Raw genomic sequence first — 19792 nt, forward strand, 5'->3', positions numbered from 1 at the left:
AACTTAACTTATCAGTCATATTTATGTGTTGCTGTTGTTACTCACCTCATCAGTGAGTGCACGTTCTCAATCATGTTGCGTCATTGTGGTCGTACTAAAGAAGAGATTTTTCACATTCTGAACAATTGGGGTATTGAATCAGAATGTGTCATACCAGATTAAAATGGCAGTGTTGTGCCAGCGACAACTGATAATGAAGATAGGAAGTGTTTATGTCAGCAGGTGCCTGTACATCTCAGTTCTTTCCACAACAATTGCAGGAGTCATCTGGCACAGCAGTGTAGTTGGCAGCTAGAATTGGAATGGAGTGTCGCTGACACACCATCACCTGGAAGAAGAGCTGCTTTGGACACCCTCAAAGAGAAAGAACTTATCAAATTCCTCCCCTTTGATGAGAATTCATCCTTAACTCATTAAATTCCAGCTGAAAAGTTGATTCTTATTTTTTAAGTATGGAACAGGTTCGTGCAAAACTCCTTCCTCTGTTAGTACCTTGGATAAAATACTACAGTTGATGAACAGTTACTTCCAAACAAAAATTATGCACATTTAGCCAGTTTATGCCAGACAAACCTGACAGATGCGGTGAACTCAAATATTTGGTACTTTCAGATGTGTCAAGGTAAATCTGCAATGGTTTGCAAAGAAAAAGTCTGACAAGTCAACCAGTCTTTGTGAGAGTGTATTGTTTCTTGCTTCATGGACCCAGTTCTAAACAAAGAAAGGAATGTGACAACAGGCAGTTCATTCACATCCGTTCAGCTAGCCAAGAGACTTCAGCAGAAGAGTAGTGGGAAAAATGAACAAGATTTACTAAAAGCCTCCCATTTCTGTGAAGAAGCTGACTTATCTTCCGCCATCACCTTGGAAAAGACTGACACACCAGACTGCACCCTCACAATGTACCAAGAATAGAAGAATAAAAATGGCATTATTCGCAGCACACTTCACTTTGAAGCAGCAGTGAGCAAAGAAGGGAAGAAGAAACCAAAACCGGTTACCTTTTATAATGGTACAGTGTGTGGCATGGTCTTTGTTGACCAAATGATTCATAAATATTTAACTAAGGCTGCTTGCAGGAGATGGCCGATACATGTCTTTTACAATATCCTAGACTTGGCCGCAATAAATCTGTGAATTATTTACAATCAGATAACCAAAAATAATCTGAAGGGAAGACATTCATTCTTCAGATGGTAAATGAACTTACCATTGGAAAACTACAAAGAGTTGCGCCAGTGCAAGAAAACTAATGACATGATGAAATGCCTGTAGCATCAGACAAATCAAAAAAGCAAAAGAAGTGTCAAATTGGACTGTGCAAAGAAAACAAGACCAACAAAATCAGTAAAAAATACAAAAAAGCCATCTGCAGAAAATGAGTATCAAAAAGTACTACTGCTCAAAGTTTAATTTCAATACTTAAACAACTGAAATAAATGAAGAAATGTTAGGTACTTGAAAAAATACAGATCTAACTTTAATCATGCTGTGGATTTTAAGTGCATATTTTCCAGTGCAAATCAACCATTCCCATTGTTCTGTTGTACAGAGAACCTGTGGTACAGTCTACCATATATAATTTTGGTATCATCTGTCTAAGTATAAATATTCTCAAATAACTGACAGAAAATAAATTAAAATGTATGCTCAACTGGAATTCAAAACCAGAACCTTTCTTTTTGGGGGAGGGAGAGAGGGGTAGGCAGTGTGCTACCTTCCCAAGAAACTAAAAGTTGAATCATTAACTTACATTAAACATACTGAAAGTGTAATTTTATGTATGTTTTATTGATTTTCTTCCTTACATTTGTTTACAGGCTTCTTGATTTTTTTCATTCCTTCCTTTGCCTGAAGTATTGTATGTTTTTAGGGAAAAACATGTGACTTCTTTTAGCCTGCAGGGTACTTGGCAGTACCTGTGTTTATGTCAATAGCACCAAAACCAGTGGAATACTAGGAAGTGTAAAATTCCGATATCCCAAAAATATTCCAATATAGCTACAATAATTTCATACAAAACTTACTCTTTCTGTGTGGCAAATGGGTTAAAATCTCAATCAGTTATTTAGGGTGCCACTGTCTGTGGGTGACAACCAAGAGGGCCTTGCTATGAAAAGAAATGGCACCCCAGACCGTCACTCCTGGTTGTCATGCATGCGGTGGTTGACAGTCAGGTTGGTGTCCCACCACTGTCTGGAATGTCTCCAGACATGTCTTCGCTCATCATCTGGGCTCAGTTCAAAGTGGGACTCATCACTGAAGACAATTCTATTCCAGTCGGTGAGATTTCATGCCAGAGACATGTCTGGAGATGCCCCGGACAATGATGGGATACCAACCTGACTGTTGTACACCATACAGACTGACAAACAGGGGTGCCATTTCTTTGCATGTAGGACCCATTTGATTGTTACCAAAGAATCCTACAGGACAGTGGTACCTAGACAATATTGTACAACATGTGTTGTTGCCCTTTGTGGCAAGCCATCCAGGGCTTACATTCAGTAAGATAATGCCCACCCACATTTGATGAGAGTTTCTACTGCTTGTCTTCATGCTTGCCATGCTCTGTCTTGGGCTTTAAGATTGCCAGATCTATTCTCAATTGAGATCATTGGGAATGTTATGGGCAGGTACAATCGAATGCACCAATTGGACAGAATCTGGCATGATATCCCTCAGAAGGACATCCAACAACTCTGTCAATCAATGCAAAGCGAAGCTGAATAACTTCTTTTGTAAGGGCCAGAGATGGATCAACACATTACTGATGTGCTCAGTTTATGAAGCTCTTCCTTTCGAATAAGTCATCAGTTTTTTTCTGAAGTTGTAATCACTTGTTTGTCTCTACATGTACATCACATCTAACAATTTCTGTCCCATTTGGATAAGTCCTTTGTGGTGCATCTTTATTTTTGTCTTACAGTGTATTACATTATCTTGATCTAGTGTAGCAGTTCTCAGCTTTTATGAGACCATTACCCCCTCCCCCATTGCAATCAGATATAAGTAAGCACCCCCCCCCCCCCCCCCCAATCCCTCACCGCTCTGTCCCAACCTTCTATAACAGTAGTACCTGACTAGTTACTGCTTATTCTAATAATATCTTTTTACAGAATAATGAAACCAGTCCAAGTCCATCATGAGAAATACCTACAACTACTACTCAGAAAGGAAAGTGAACTATCAACGTTGAGGATAGACACTAATTACAAAAGATGCTTCCTTTGCATCACTCCTATCCATAGTGACACTTGCTTCAGTCGCACCTTGCACCCCCATTTAAAATCAACCAAATTAAAATGTATACCTAGGGCTACTGTTGTGAATGGCTTAATTGTGAACTCCTTGTTTCGGAAGTAGCAGTTGTTGGAAGACCTCAGGTTGCCAGTGCTTTGTGACCAATGCCACTAATAATAATAATAATAATAATAATAATAATAATAATAATAATAATAATGCAGTAATAATACAGTGTAGGACTAAAGAGCGCTGTAATAGTCATTAAATAGTTTTTGCTGTGTTATGCTGTTATTTCGTTTATTGTTGTGAAGTGAATACTGAAGCAATTTCTGGTCTATTGTGGGATTCACCTACAGTTCATAGAAGTCATTTTTATGAGATGTTGAAACATATATGATGTCTATGTCTTTATATTACTGGGACAGATGCATGATGCGAAGTACAAAGTGTGTATGTATTGGGTAGACTATGTGAGGTAGCAGTAATCTCCATATCATTATGCCATGGGTTAATGCTGTAATCTTAAAGAAAAATCTGAATATTGGTTACTTATGTAATCAGTAGTACAGTCTTACAAAATATGATAGTAGTAAGGATCTTTTTTTTTTAAAAAAAAAAAAAAAAAAAAAAAAAATGTTTTGTGGGCAAAACACAATTGGGGCCTTTTGTTTTTAACCATCATAAATGACATTTTACCCCTCAGGCAGTAATAACCCCCTGGGTTGGGAAGCACTAATCTAGTGGATAATGTCAGAAGCTCCATGAAGCTGTTTGCAGATGATGCTGTTGGCTACAGAAATGTTGCAGTGCTGTAAGACTATAGCAGAATGCAGGAAGACCATCAGCAGATCAACAATTGGTGCATGTCTGGCAGTTGGCTCTGAATATAAATCCATGTAACATATTGTGTATAAATTGGTGAAGAACTCTATTACTGTTCAGGTACACTAATGGTGAAAAATCATTGGAAACAGCATCAACTGTAAAATACCTAGGAGTAACCACCCAAACTAATCTAAAGTGGAATGACCACATAAAGTTAGTTATAGAGAAAGTAGATTTACGGGATGAATCTTACTGAAATTAAAGAAGTTGCTTACAAAAAATCATTTGACCAATTCGTGAGTATTTCTCATTAGTCTACAATCCATATCAGGTTGGGTTAGTTGGAGAAGTAGAGAATATCCAATGAAGAGTGACAGATTTCACCACGGATTAATTTAGTAAGCACGACGACATTTAAGCAATGGTCAACAAATTCCAGTGGTACATGCTACAAAAAGATAAATGTTGTGCATCATGGAGAGATCACTCTTGAAATTCTGAGACCATGTATTCCAAGAAGAGCCACGCAGCATACTGCTTCACACCAAAGGTGTTTTGTGAAATTATTATACCAAAAAACTAGAAAAATTAGGTCTCATATGAAGGATTACCAACAGGTACTCTTCCCATGCATTATTTACAAATGGAATAGGCAACAGGGGAATCGATGATAATGCTGGAAGCACCCTCCACAACACACTGTAAGATGGCGTGCAGGGCACAGATGCAGATTAATAAATCTGCAAACAAGGCCATCTCAAAAGTAAAAACTTCATATTTTGTGAGGCCCACCAAGTTCTAAAGCAGTGGATATTTCTATGATTTGATGCAGCAGTAATTAAGTTTAACTTCCATTTGATAAATGACAGCAATTACATGCTTCTCCTGACTTACTTTGCAGTTATTGAAAGCAAGTGAAGACAGACCTAATTTTCATTAAGTGTGGTGACTCATTCTAATGACAATGGATTCCTAAAACTTCATTTGTGTTTTCAAACTGTATGTAATCAAAGGATTACTTATTCAGACCAACATGCTGTATTCAACCAAAGCAATGTATTCACAAGCAAGGAGAGAGAAAAAGAAACTACAAAATAATTGTGATTATTGGATTCACTATCGCTTGCAAACTGTACAGTCATTCTTTGTGATTCAACATTCTGCAGACACATTTATATTTTAAGCTTTAAAATTATGTAATATCTATTATGTATGTATCTGCTTGACATTTAAATGTATACCAAGAAAATGCTCTGTTAACTGCATCCCTTATTACAGGTATCGTGAATCTGGCTTCTCAGATTGGAACACAATACCTGTGACACCCTCTGGGAGCACTCAGGTCACGATCAATAGCTTAACTCCGGGCACAACGTATGAATTCCAGGTAGTGGGCAAAAATGAACTTGGAGATGGAATGTTTAGCAAAGTTATCACTGTCAGGACACTTGGTTAGTATCCATAGTACAGTTCCAAAAGTAAATTATACTTATTAAAAATTATATACTAATAAAAAGAAATCATTAAAATTGTCATTCTGCCTTTAAAAATTCTTACCTGAGGGAACACTAAGATTGCTATATCTGCATGTACTGTGAAATCCAAGCATGCATTAACACTCACTCACATTATTTTTAACTTGAAACGTGTGGGAACATTTTCTGCTGTGATAATTTTGCAGTTACATTTGTCACACTTTAATGACAATGGATACTTTTAATAACATTTTAGTGTAATTAATCTTTTTTGAGTGACTTGTGTAATAGTTTGGAAGTATTTTCTAACCATTTTAAGAGGTACACCCACTTTTCAGATAAGAATAAACTACAAACTAAGGGAACAAAAAACAGTAAATTTTGAATAATAATATTTTAAGTGTTAGACTGCATCATTGTAAAGCAGTAAGCAAGTACACAACTGGCATTCTGACCACCTTTTCAGCGGCCTTCTTCAGGCTGTCTGGACATCATTTTATACTGAGGCTGCCTAACAATCAAAACGTTTTTATTCCAATTGACACTCTCCATGAATGTTTATGAGCATGTAACAAACATTGCAGTACTGCTGAAATTCAGAATGGTTATTAATGCCAAATTTTATAAGATGTTAAACATATTCTGACAATATAAATTGATATATTGTGCAGTATTTCCACTACTTTAATGCTGCTATATAATATTGCATAAATGGAATTAGCCACTTGCTAGGAGTTGTGAAATGTCATATTAGGTAGTATTTAGATCTTAATCAGTTCCAACACTATGACACACAGTATATAATAGGAGAGACATAACCAATAGTGTAATTATTTGTGGTATTGTAAATTTAACTGGCCTAAGTTACACAGCACACTAATATGTGGAACAAATAAACTTCTTCTTTGAGAAACTGATGCCATTTAGGATAATTTGAAATTATGTCCCAGTGACCTACATTTCTCTTTAATCTGAGATGGAGACATGCCCTCAACCATTTCTCACACAAGGAAAAAGTGAGTTATATTCAGATCTTTACTAGCAGTGATGAAAATATTCTCTGCAACAGGAGAATCATTCATTTCTCATGACAGATATCCCAGTGAATACTGTATCAAAACTTGTGATATTGCAAGGCTACAGAATTTCCTAGTTTTATTAAGGTCCTCACACATGAGCAACAGATCAGAAAAATCTGTCTACTAATCACAAATTTGTGGGCAAATCCAAGATTGCAGTGCTCAGTTGCTGATGGCTTTTAATTCTCAAGCAGACTGATGAGTTAAATGCAATGAAATATTATTGCTTGGCTGTGACACATTTGTTTCGATATTAAGTGAGGTTAAGTGGTTTCCACTGTGCCTATGTGGCATATGAACCTTACATAAAAATTTATAATTATTCAAGGAGGGTGAACTAGTCTAAAAGGTGAAGTTTAAGGGGGAGTTGTCACTTACATTAAAAAGAAATACAAACGTAAAACATTCATTCTCTTATGTTTTGGTGTCAGCAGCATTTTTAATCTTGTGCTGTAGAAATACAAAATCATGGGAAGTTCATAGTAACAATCACAATATACCAGCCTCCAGCTGCTGATTTTTTTATTATTTATGAAACAACTAGGTGTGTTATTAAGAGGCAATATTAAATGTACATTTTAATTTAAATGTGTACTGCACATCTACTCTATGGCTGTACTTAAATACCTTGTCATTTCATATAGTTTCTCCTTCATGCTTTTACAAGACTAATGGAAACCAGCAGAAATGCTATTGATAACACTTTTTTTTTTAAGTCGAAATACACAGATCAGCTACCACTGCTGTTAAACATAGCAGTTGATTGTACATAGCAGAACCTCTTGACAACATTGTTGTTCAAAATACTGACTGAAATTGCTTGGTAAATAACCTTGTGTGGTGGGATTGAAGTGAGCAGTTGGTTGCAGGCAATTTCAAAGTGATCCATTTACTCACGCGTGGGGCCCTACAGACACATGGAATGTAAATGTTACGACTACTAACAACTTAACAAAGTAGCACAAATTTGTAATGGCTCCCTGACATTAAATTTGATTTCTTAAACACGTGCGGCTTAAGCTTTCTTATCTCTACCTTCGTTGTTCATGTGCTGCTCACAATTGGAAAAAATATGCAATAAAGAAAAACTGAGTGGGGCAGCTGCAATCATTCTCTAGTTCCTCTTAATGGTACTTACACATTTGTATAAAAAAAATGTAGTATCATTTCAGTTGAGTTTTATGACTGAAATGTGTCACTACTACAATTATTTATGAAATGAATACTAAGAATGTTTGCATGTTACTTTGCATAAGTGTAATTCAGCAATACTGCTGTTAAATGACAACAATGTCAGCTAAAAGTAAGGTGATTTTCTTTTAAACTGTCTGCATTTGAGAGGCAGCTTTTGAGTGACATAATAAACACTCACATTTATTCAGTTATTTCCTTATTTATACTATTAACTGTTTCTTTAACTATTTCAGCCATGAGATTGAAAATGCTAACACTGATAAATCTTTCATTTTACTAAATATGCTACAGTCTATCCATTTTAGTATGTATCAGTAAAATAATCAACTCAGATTTCAAGTATGTTGTCTTTTGAAACTCCAGTATCATCAGTACTACTTGTAAAAATATTAATGATAATTATGTTTGTAGTGAAACTAAATATTTTAGTTTATCTCCATAGATTGATTTTTTCTGTACTCTGACTGTCTTCTCATTTCCTTCAAATGATGCAGATCAGGGCATACCAACTATACGTGTAAATCAAATATCAGGAACAGACTTTCCATTTTCTCCACCTTCTGGTAAGGATCTATATGAGTATTGTAAGATAGTTACCTCTTTGTAGATGCATATTTCTGTGAGCATGTGCAGCATTCATTGTATGTTTTGTATGCATGTTGTAGTTGCAGTGGATGAGTGAAAACCATAACGTTCATTATGATACATACATTATTTCCCTTTATGCTTATCTGTAGGAGCTGCTAAATATATACCTTTTTAAAAAAATTACATGAATTAAACCACACTCTTCACCATATAAGAATTTTTTTATCAGGATTTCACTATATTGCACACAAATGGCCAGAAACTATCTAATTTGTCATTTAAGAGGAAGAGAACAAAAGGAGTTATATTTCAAGAACCATTTATTGTGCTAGATAGTATATGAGGGCATAGAACAGATAACCCACTATTCAGGGGGAGCTGATAATCTAATAATCATGAGGGGCTGGAATGCTGTGGTAGACAAAGGAGTAGAATATAGCATTGTGGGAGAATATGGGCTTGGTAGAAGGAATGAGAGAGGAAAGAGACTAGTAGAGTTTGCCATAAACACCAGCCAGCAATAGCAAATAGACTATTCATAAATCACAGGAGGAGGAGTTATGGTTGGAAAAGACCTGGAGACATGGGAAGATATCAATTGGAGTACTGTACTGTGAGACAGAGCTTCAGAAAGCAGATATTGGATTGTAAGGCAAGTGCAGGAGCAGATATAGTGCCAAATTACATTTTCATAATGAGGAACTGTGGATTGAAATTTAAGACAATCATCTTGAAGAATCAATGTGGAAAGAAGTAGGATACTGAAATACTGAGGAATGACAAGATGTGTTTGAAGTTATATGAGGCTGTAGATACTATGATAATGAATAAAACAGCAGACTGTTCAGTTGAAGAGGAATGGACATCTCTAAAGGTGCAATCACAGAATTTGTGCAAATATTGGTGTAAGGAAGGTAACAATGAAGAAACCATGGGAAACAGAAGAAATACTTCGACTGATTGATGACATGAAATAGCAGACTAGCACATGAAAGGAGGGGAGGGCATCTTTGGCCAAAAGAAGTCTGCTGGTATCATCATTGACCTTATTTTGAGGAATAAATTTCTGAAAATGTACATCTGGAGCAAAACATTGTGCAGAAGTGAATCAAGGATTGTAAGAAAAACCAGAAAAGGAGACAATTAAAGTGTACAAGGTGTGGTATTATTGAAGGATGTTGAAAATGAGTTTGACTGATAAAATAAGAAACGAGGATGTTCTCTGAAGAACTGGGTAGGAAAAAAAGTGTGGAAAACACTGACAAGAAGAAGGGACGGGATGATTTTAAGACGTGTAGAAGACATCAGGGAATAACTTCAATGATACTACAGTGAGCTGTTGAGAGTAAAAATTGTAAAGAAAGTTACTCTATGTGAAGAGGTTGGTATAGGAGAGGAAGTAGTGGCAGGCTACATCAAACCATCCAGATTGATGATGGGAAAAGGGTAAGTGGGGAAGAAAATGCACGATGAGGGAAATAAACTGAATATAAGATTATGTTTTTTACTACATACCAAGTTCAAGTTTCTCCAGGAGAAAGAATATTTATTATTTTATATTGTAAGTTCACAAAGTATTTATCTCTTTGGAAAGATACTAGAAGAATTTATGCTGATATGTGTTTTATGTGTTAAACCACACATATAAAAAGTGAGCTTCATTTGTCAACTTCCAGTAACTATCATACAATATCTGATATGTATAGGAGTCATGATAAGTTGCAACAGTGATAGTCTGTTATATCCACAAACTATCAAGAAAAATGAATATCATTCTTGTCACAGTCACTGAAATGCAGAAACACCATCAATTCCACTGAGTAAAATGCCAATGTTGTGTGTGTGTGTGTGTGTGTGTGTGTGTGTGTGTGTGTGTGTGTGTATTTTATGCATTGTGAAATTCCATATTATTGCCTGATAAGCAACACAAAAAGTACATGAACAGTTACAAAGAAGTACTTGTATTTAGTTTCTCTTTGAATTCTATTTCTATTAAAGTATTTGTAGAATTGATGTGCAAAAGGAAACTGATTATATGATAATGAAACTTTCATGGAGAATCATGTCACTCAACCTTCCTTTGTAATAAGTGTGTACCATTATCACAATTATATCTGTAACGCTCTCATAAGAGAATTTCAGGCTGACCCATAGATTGTCAGGTGTAAGGATGAGGAAACTGATAACACAGCATTTTGTAGACAAAAGTGCATGCTGGAAAGACTACCAATGCACTTAAAGCTCATTTTATTTGCTGTTTTTGCTTTGTTTAAAGTTATGTACTATATTTTATATAAATATCTTTTAGCCTTATTTATATTCTTGTTATTACTTTTTGTTGCTCATCATTGCCTTTATTTCACTGTTTTATTTCATTCCAGACATTTTTGATTATAGTGTTATTGTCTTTCCAACTGATTCCACAGGAGCTTCTTATTTCCCACCGGTCCTGCGCCCCAAAGGTACTTGCTTAATTTTCAATTTTAATTTGATTTAATTTTGTTTTAATATGTTTAGTTATGTATTGTGTATTTCCAATATAATTCTTTAAAGATTACCTGTCCTGAGAAGATTGCCAACATAACATTATGTACTTGTTTGTCTTAACTTTCAGTTATGCTTAGAGTATGTTTGTATTCTATGCTGCTAAAAAATAGTGGAACTAATCACTCCTTTTTAACAAAAATATATGTTCATTTCATCAGCTGCAAAAGTCTGCTTGTTACAAATACTGATATATATCATCCTTTAAACCTACTTGTCACAAAGATTTTGAACAACGAATGAAAAGAAAAATTGTAGCACACCATTCATCACTGTTGTGCATTCATTGTTCTCACCAAATCTGTTCTGTTCATTGGTGAATACGGACAACAAAGGTTATACATAATTGTTCATATGCCAAAGGTAGACTGTCCATAGACTGTAAGATTGCTGAGTTTGAGCTTTCAGAGGACTTAAGTCAATTATTAATACTAATTCAATTATTAACACTATGCTTCATTGTCATGATGGTACAGGCCATTTAAAAAATACCAGGTGTTTCAAAATTAATATCAAAGTTTCAAGGCTTTGTATAGCATTCATTACATTCAACTTACAATTATAATAGGTTTGTTTATAAATAAATAAATCTTCTGCTACCAGTCACGATTTTCTTATATTTATATAAGATATTTTCGATGTGTAAAATGTACAAGTTGTGTGTGATGTTAAGTGTGTGTGACTCTCTACACAAATGGACCATTAGAAAACTTAAAAGTCAACAAAATGAAGCAGACTCACACACACTGACAACATCAAAAGAAATGGTTTAACACACATCAAAAAAACGCACTTGAAAATGGGAATTATTTCTCGAAACGCGTCGTGCGAATAGTAAAATAAAGAAAATCGTGACTGGTAGCAGAAGATTTATTTATTTATAAACAAACCTATTGTATCTACAGTCGCAGGCTTTCAAAAACCATTTATAATGGATCAAATCAGATTACAATTATAAATAATACAGCAAATGAAAGAACCACTCAGAGAGCTTTGTTTATATACCTGTGCACATGTACTGTTTTCTGTGTCATCCGTTAGAAAGTGCCAGTAGGCAAGATGACAACTAGTGAATAGAAAGCTCTTTGTGTTTTACAGTTTGCAATGACTGAATCTGTTCTCACAATATAATGTGTTCTGTATTAAGTTCCGTTGTGATAATGTTTGACTACTCTGATTCTCTTTGCAAAGAGAAGAGTACAGGACAACCAAGAGTAATTGAAGACATGTTGAATGAGAAGAGAATCTTTCACACATAGCCCTAAGAAATTAGTCAGGAGGCTATTTGTGAACTAGCAATTTCCGTGATATCTCTGTGGAGACTTTTAAGGATACACTTTCAACTACATCCTTATTGTTTACAGTTGTTGGAGTTCTAAGCCTACAGTTTATGTATCAACTTTGCAAGCAAACATTGTTGCATGACAATGAAGATTTTTGGATTGGTTGCCTTCAGTGACGAATCATCATTTCACCTAAGTGGAAATGTGAACATACATAATGATGCATCTGGGGGTCGCAAATCCCCACAAGGTGGTGCAGCTTCAGTGAGATTCCCTCTTTTTTGGTGAAGTGATCTTAAGTGGTGTTTTTTATCTTGTTGTGCTAGAACTGTGGCTCTTCTGTTGATTGGAAGAAGGTGATCTACAGAACTCATTTGACAGCAAGATGATGTGGTGCCTCAATGACCTAACCCAGTATGCAACTGGTTAAACGACATTCTACCTGACCATTCGATTGTTGGCAAGGAGCTGAATGAAAGAACTTGACATTCACCCCATCTGACGCCATGTGATTTTTACATTTGGGGTTCACAAAACATCATGTGTATGTGTATGTGCTACCAACTTATTCACCTGATTTAGTAATAACATTGTTGCAACAGTTACTCCAGACGCAGTGATCAAGGTTTGGAAAGAACTCACCTGTTGACTCAACATGTGCCATGTGATGAATGGTGCTCACACTGAACACATGTAGAAGAAACTGTTTGAGTTGTTCTTTCATTTGATGTTCTGTTTATAACAGTAAGTTGAAATAAATGCTACAAGTTATTACAATATCTGTTCCTTCTGACATTCATGTATGTCTGAGGGAACAGACATTAGTGGCAACCAATCTACAACTGTAGTAATTTCATGAAATTTTGCCGCTGTTGTAGATATTTTTGACAACTGTGTTAGGAAATCATACCTGTTGGTGACACATGAGAATTTGTAATGAACGAGGACTTGAACTCTGATTTGTCACTCATTGTGAGTGTCACTCTGACCATCTCAGTTATCCGTGCACGCTTCCAGGACTGATTGAAACCTCCGTATGTTGCAGTGCCTTTGCCCCCATTGCTACAAAGCTTTGAAACGCTAATATTTATTTTGAAACATCCAGTATTCACCTGATTTCACAAGACTGTAACTTCTACGTGAACAAAGACAGAAACCAGAGGCACTTTTTTACCAACACAATGAGACTAAAAGTTAATCATATTTCCAGCTGTAAGTTTCTGCTTCTTGTTGTGGCTGGTAGGGGTCTCCATGGTGCAGGTAGCTCAATCATTTATTACCTAATGTACAGTGAACGGAGTAGACAAGGCCATATACTCCACCCTTCCCACTATTTCTCATTGCAATAATGCTGCTGAATTCACGCATTGTAATATTAATCACATTTCATTTTCCAATTTCTTCCATCACCTCTGCTGTGTTGAAAATCTCATCCACTGCTTCCTCATCTGAGGTTCGATACAGTTCCGCACTGTCGCCTGATAAACAAAGTAAGAACCTACGGAATATCAGACCAGCTGTGTGGCTGTATTGAAGAGTTTTTAACAAACAGAACACAGCATGTTGTTATCAATGGAGAGATGTCTACAGACGTTAAAGTAACCTCTGGCGTGCCACAGGGGAGTGTTATGGGACCATTGCTTTTCACACTATATATAAATGACGTAGTAGATAGTGTCGGAAGTTCCATGCGGCTTTTTGCGAATGATGCTTTAGTATACAGAGAAGTTGCAGCATTAGAAAATTGTAGCCAAATGCAGGAAGATCTGCAGCAGATAGGCACTTGGTGCAGGGAGTGGCAACTGACCCTTAACATAGGCAAATGTAATGTATTGCAAATACATAGAAAGAAGGATCCTTTATTGTATGATTATATGATAGCAGAACAAACACTGGTAGCAGTTACTTCTGTAAAATATCTGGGAGTATGCGTGCAGAACGATTTGAAGTGGAATGATCATACAAAATTAATTGTTGGTAAGGCGGGTACCAGGTTGAGATTCATTGGGAGAGTCCTTAGAAAATGTAGTCCATCAACAAAGGAGGTGGCTTACAAAACACTTGTTCGACCTATACTTGAGTATTGCTCATCAGTGTGGGATCCGTACCAGATCGGGTTGACGGAGGAGATAGAGAAGATCCAAAGAAGAGCTACGCGTTTCGTCACAGGGTTATTTGGTAACCGTGATAGCGTTACGGAGATGTTTAGCAAACTCAAGTGGCAGACTCTGCAAGAGAGGCGCTCTGCATCACAGTGTAACTTGCTCACTAGGTTTCGAGAGGGTGCGTTTCTGGATGAGGTATCGAATATATTGCTTCCCCCTACTTATACCTCCCAAGGAGATCACGAATGTAAAATTAGAGAAATTCGAGCACGCACGGAGGCTTTCAGACAGTCGTTCTTCCCGCGAACCATACGCGACTGGAACAGAAAATGGAGTTAATGACAGTGGCACGTAAAGTGCCCTCCGCCACACACCGTTGGGTGGCTTGCGGAGTATAAATGTAGATGCAGATGTGGATGTACATTTGCATTATGTTGACAGGATCTCACCTTCATTTTACATTAATATTACATTGATGAAAAGCTTTTTATAATTTCTTCTATAAATTATTTGTACAGTATGTCGCTCTTCGCTTTCAGATACTTATTACGCAGTCTCGAAATCACCACTGTAACTTCTCTTTCTATTCAGTTTTCACTAAGTTCAAGTATGTTCTGCTTATTGTCTTCTATTTCATTGTTCACATTTCATAGTTTTCTTTCCTGCTCCTTGTCTCACATTCCAAGCACCAAATTGATTCCATATTTTTGAATTTCCAGGCTTTTGGCACCATTTCTCACAAAAGACTTCTAATCTAGTTGTGTGCCTATGGAATATTGTTTCAGGTGTGTGACTGGATTTGTGATTTCCTGTCGGAAAGGTCACAGTTTGTATTAGTTGATGGAAAGTCATCGAGTAAAACAGAATTGATATCCAGCATTCCCCAAGGAAGTGTTACGGGCACCCTGCTCTCCCTAAACTATATAAACGATTTAGGAGATAATCTGATCAGCCCTCTTAGGTTGTTTTCAGATGGTACTGTCATTTACGTCTACTAAAGGCATTAGAAGATCAAAATCAGTTGTAAAATGACTTAGGCACAATATCTGTTTGGTGTAAAAAGTACCAATTGTCTCTTAGTAAGGAAAAGTGTGAGATAATCCACACGAGTACAAAAAGGAATCCATTAAATTTTGGTTACACAATAAATCACACAAATTTAAATGCTGTCAGTTCAGTTAAATACCTAGGAATTACAATTATGAACAACTTAATATTGGAACAATCACATAGATGATGATGATGATGATGATGATGTGGGGAAGGCAAACCAAAGACTATGCTTTATTGGCAGAACGCTTAGAAGATGCAACAGGTCTGCTAAAGAAACTGCCTACACTAAACCTGTTCGTTCTCTGCTATTACTGTACTTCGTTGGTCCATACCAGATATGATTGATTGAGGAAATCGAAAAAGTTCAAAGAAGATAGCTCATTTTATATTATCGCAAAATGGAAAATGGAGTATCACAGGTATGATAAGAGCATTGGGATGGCAATCATTAAAACAAAGACTTTTGTGTTGTGGTGAGAACTTCTCGTGAACTTTCGGTCACCATCATTCTCCTCTGAATGTGAAAATATTTTATTGTCACCAACCTGCTTAGGGAGAAATGATCTACATAATAAAATAAGAGAAATCAGAGCTCATACAGAAATATTTAAGTGTTCATTTTTCCCCAGTGCTTTTTGAGAGTGGGATGGTAGAGAAATAGGTTGTAGGTGGTTTTAAGAAATCTCTGCCAAACGCTTAAGTGTGAATTGCAGGGTAGTCATGTAGATGTAGAATTAGATATGTATAAGTTATCTTCTTACCTCTTTCACCTGTGCACAATCAACTGTCATAGAGCTTGCAGGAGTTCTGACTGTCGTAATCACAAATTGGTTCTATTGTCACAGCAGTACATGTTTGCTGTGGAGAACCGTAGTTCAGCTGGACTGTGGATGTTCTGATGAACCCTTAATACTGTAGTCTCCCACTGCCTTCTTTTTATTGTCTATTTGATGCTATACATTTGTTTCTTGGATGATTTCTCCCACTTACGACAAGACAATGTCCTCCATCATTGTAAGTAAAAGTGAACTGTTTGTCCCAAAAATCATCTGACTCATACTTATTTGGCCACGTTATACAATGCTCATTACCGCTTAGAGGTGTAGATTAGATTTTTTCCCTTTTATGGACTATCAGATGTCAAAGGTGCTTCTCAGATCCCAGTGCTAAGCTAATATATATAGTTTAAGTAGAATTCCATAGGTCTCCATTCAGTTTGTGCATAAAGTGCAGATCTTCTTGCCTTATGATGATGATGATGATGTAGAATTTCTCTAATTTATGTCACATGACATCCCAATCCTACACCAACATAACATGGGGTGAGATATGAGTGTCTAATTATCACCTGCCAATACACTGGAAGAGGGCCTGTGAAATAAGAATCAATGGAAGAATTCATTGAACCTCAATCTTTTTGAAACTGCAGCAGCTTCGTCTGGAGAGAAAGATATATAGGAAAGTACAAATAATCTAGGTTAGAAACTGACACATAAGTCGTAAGAAAAATTGTCTAAGTGCCAATAGATTACTACAGCCAAAATTTTAAAATTCAGGAGTTTTGAAGCTGAATCCATCACAATAGTTGCTAGGATGGGGTGAGAAAATGGGTCCATTCTGATTCTCAAGTCAGCAAGCACTCTTGTCTATTTATAGATCTTTAGGAATGAAATAATTGTTGATCTGAAATAAACTGATTAGGAAGAAGTATCATACATACACTATGTATCCTTTTATTTGGAATTCCACTCCTTTGTTATGACAGATTCATTTTTCTTCAGCTATAATGACAGGTTATTCTTCCTCAGTCTTATTCCACATCAGTAATAAGCTTGCTCAGACTCTTTGCTTATAATCACTCAAGAAACCATCAAAATTCACATTTAAATAAAAATTATTTCCAGTTGGATCATTATTTCTTCCTGTTTGTTTAAAAAAACTACTACTACTCACTATCTCTTTACTCAAAGCTCTTTTTATGAATTTTTGATACTGTGATAAAACTACTACGTGCACATCTCATCTTTACATTCTGTTACATAGTTGGTATGAATATAATTTCAACATTACTGGTTGCAGCCATGCCTCATAAACATATGTGAAATACTCCCCCTAAAGGCCAGTCAGAACTTTTGTTTGTCTGACCATGGAAATGATTGTAAGTTTGCAATGTGTCACTGGCAACATAGTCTTTCCTAGTCATTAGTCTTCATTATCATGTCCCTCTTTGATTGCAAATATCAGTAATATTTATATTCATAAGTTTTATATTTGTGCAGTGAAGACACTCGTAAAACACAAAAACTCATGCCTCGGTTAGGAGCACTATATCTAAACTTGAATTGTTGTTGTATTTGAATGCAAAATGGGAATTTATTGAACTAGCATAGGCTTTTTCATCTATAGGGATAATTTTACAAAAAAGAAAACCATTTCTACTTTGTTGTCAAACTACTGGTTGTAAAAACAGCATAATGCTCTTGGTTCTGTCATCTGGTTAGGTTATTTTTAATTCATTTTATATAACATTTATTTCAAGTTTAATTCCTCAGTGTGTATGTGTTCAGTGACTCGTATCAGTTTATGAACACTGTCATCTTTCATTAGCACATCCTGTCCTCCATTAAATTTCTTTTACCAAATCTCCTGTGGAACTAGGTCTGGAGATGTTAGCTTAATTCTCATTTGCTTATATATATTAAAAATGTTTTAGAGTTTGCATGTTCCTCCTGGGGTCGGTTTGTGAAACATATTTGCACATTCAACATAGATAAACATAGAGTGACCTCTGCACGTGCATGAAATGGTACTTCTTTGGGTAAAAACTGATGCTATATTCAGATCAAATCAATAAACTAATTTTTCTTTAAGTATTAGGAAAATGTTTGTCTGCATGAAAATGTTGCAGATCATAGTAATGAAATAATGTTTGAACATAACATACTTCAGTAATTACAGCATGTAAAGGTAACTGTAGAAATGGTGTAAATAAAAAAACTACAGTGTCTCGGTTTTATGATCTTATTACACTTTTCACTATAGGAGAAATCTTTCTTGGCATATCTATCCTTAAAGAATTAAAATTTTATGCATTTCATAACTCTGTCAGGTGACATGTTCAGTATAAAATAGAGGCTATTAGAGGTGCACTGGATAAATTTTAAGAAAATGCAAATGTATCCAATATCAGAGTGGGAAGAAAGAATCACATGTTTTACTTAGTTTCTGAGTACTCATGCTCTTATCTACCACATGAGCATAAAAATAACATTAAATACGTATCTTAACTTGATTATTCCAATAATATATTTTATGAAGGGAACTTTTATGTATGTCAGATGACATTAATAGCAAACCAAAACAGAAAGCATTCTTGCAACAAGTGATGATGTTTCTTTATGCAGGAGTTCTCTTCAGTCGGATATTATCTCTAGTCTCAATTGCAAATTTGCTTAAATTAATGGCAAGCCAAAACAGAAAGCATTCTAGCAACAAGTGATGGAAATTCTAAAAATGACTTAATGTCCTTATTCAGTACTTGATTCTTTGAATGTTCATTTTTAAACAGCCTTTTATTTTTTGAGGTTCCCTATATGTGTGAGTGTGAGCTATTTACAATACTGATACTATCTTATTGATGTAAAATTTTTAAAAGAGAGAGTATTATTAAACACAAAACTTTTATAACTATTACATTACTTTTATCTACCATTGCTATTTGTTGTGTCAAGTTCTTGAGAGAACTACTTTTTTGTTAAAAGAAATAGCCTTGTAGTTCTGATTTCTTGTGCAGAAATTATTTTCGTTACATCTTGAGAATTCCATCCTGCTTGGAACCTAAGAAATAATTTGGAATGAAATGAGAATAAATCTGCTAATGCCAACTAAAATCCTAAGTACAAATTGAAATTAAAAGAAATTGTAGGCCATTTTGTGACATTTTTTCCTTCTCTCTAACAGATAATGACAAATAATGCGCTTGTGAAATAACAGTCACGCTGTAGTGAGATTTAATATAGGCTGTTATAGTGTGCTGTATTCCAGGCATGTCATGACATGGATTTTGCTGAAAAATAATTTCTACTATGTGAAAGCACTTGACTCTCCACTTAATCTTACTTGTATATCTTAGCTGTTTGTAATATTAGACCTGATTGGACAAGATTATTTTGTTCAGCCTCTCACTTAGAACATATCACCAAAGTTTACTGTTCTACTTATTTTCTTCTCAGAACAGTTGTTGCAGTTTGTTGTATAATTCATTATTTAATGTGTCATATATTTTATCTAAATTCAGTACGTTTTCATCGCATTTTTCACTGAAATAATTCCTCTTGTCTTAGCCCTAAATCAAACATTAACGACTGTCACCTTTGGAAATGAACTGAGGTATCCTATAA

General features: G+C 35.6%; 1 protein-coding gene across 1 annotated transcript in view; it reads left to right on the forward strand.

Moving 5' to 3' along the window:
• The window catches only part of LOC124802602 (protein turtle-like), an 888421-nt gene that overhangs the window by 820857 nt on the left and 47772 nt on the right, over positions 1-19792 (forward strand). The window contains exons 12-14 of the mRNA XM_047263481.1: positions 5350-5522; positions 8314-8382; positions 10789-10869. Of these exons, the coding sequence (XP_047119437.1) occupies positions 5350-5522; positions 8314-8382; positions 10789-10869 (323 nt within the window). The remainder of the gene's footprint in view (positions 1-5349; positions 5523-8313; positions 8383-10788; positions 10870-19792) is intronic.

The sequence above is a fragment of the Schistocerca piceifrons genome, chromosome 6 (genome assembly GCF_021461385.2).
Source record: "Schistocerca piceifrons isolate TAMUIC-IGC-003096 chromosome 6, iqSchPice1.1, whole genome shotgun sequence".
Classification (NCBI taxonomy): Eukaryota; Metazoa; Arthropoda; class Insecta; order Orthoptera; family Acrididae; genus Schistocerca; species Schistocerca piceifrons.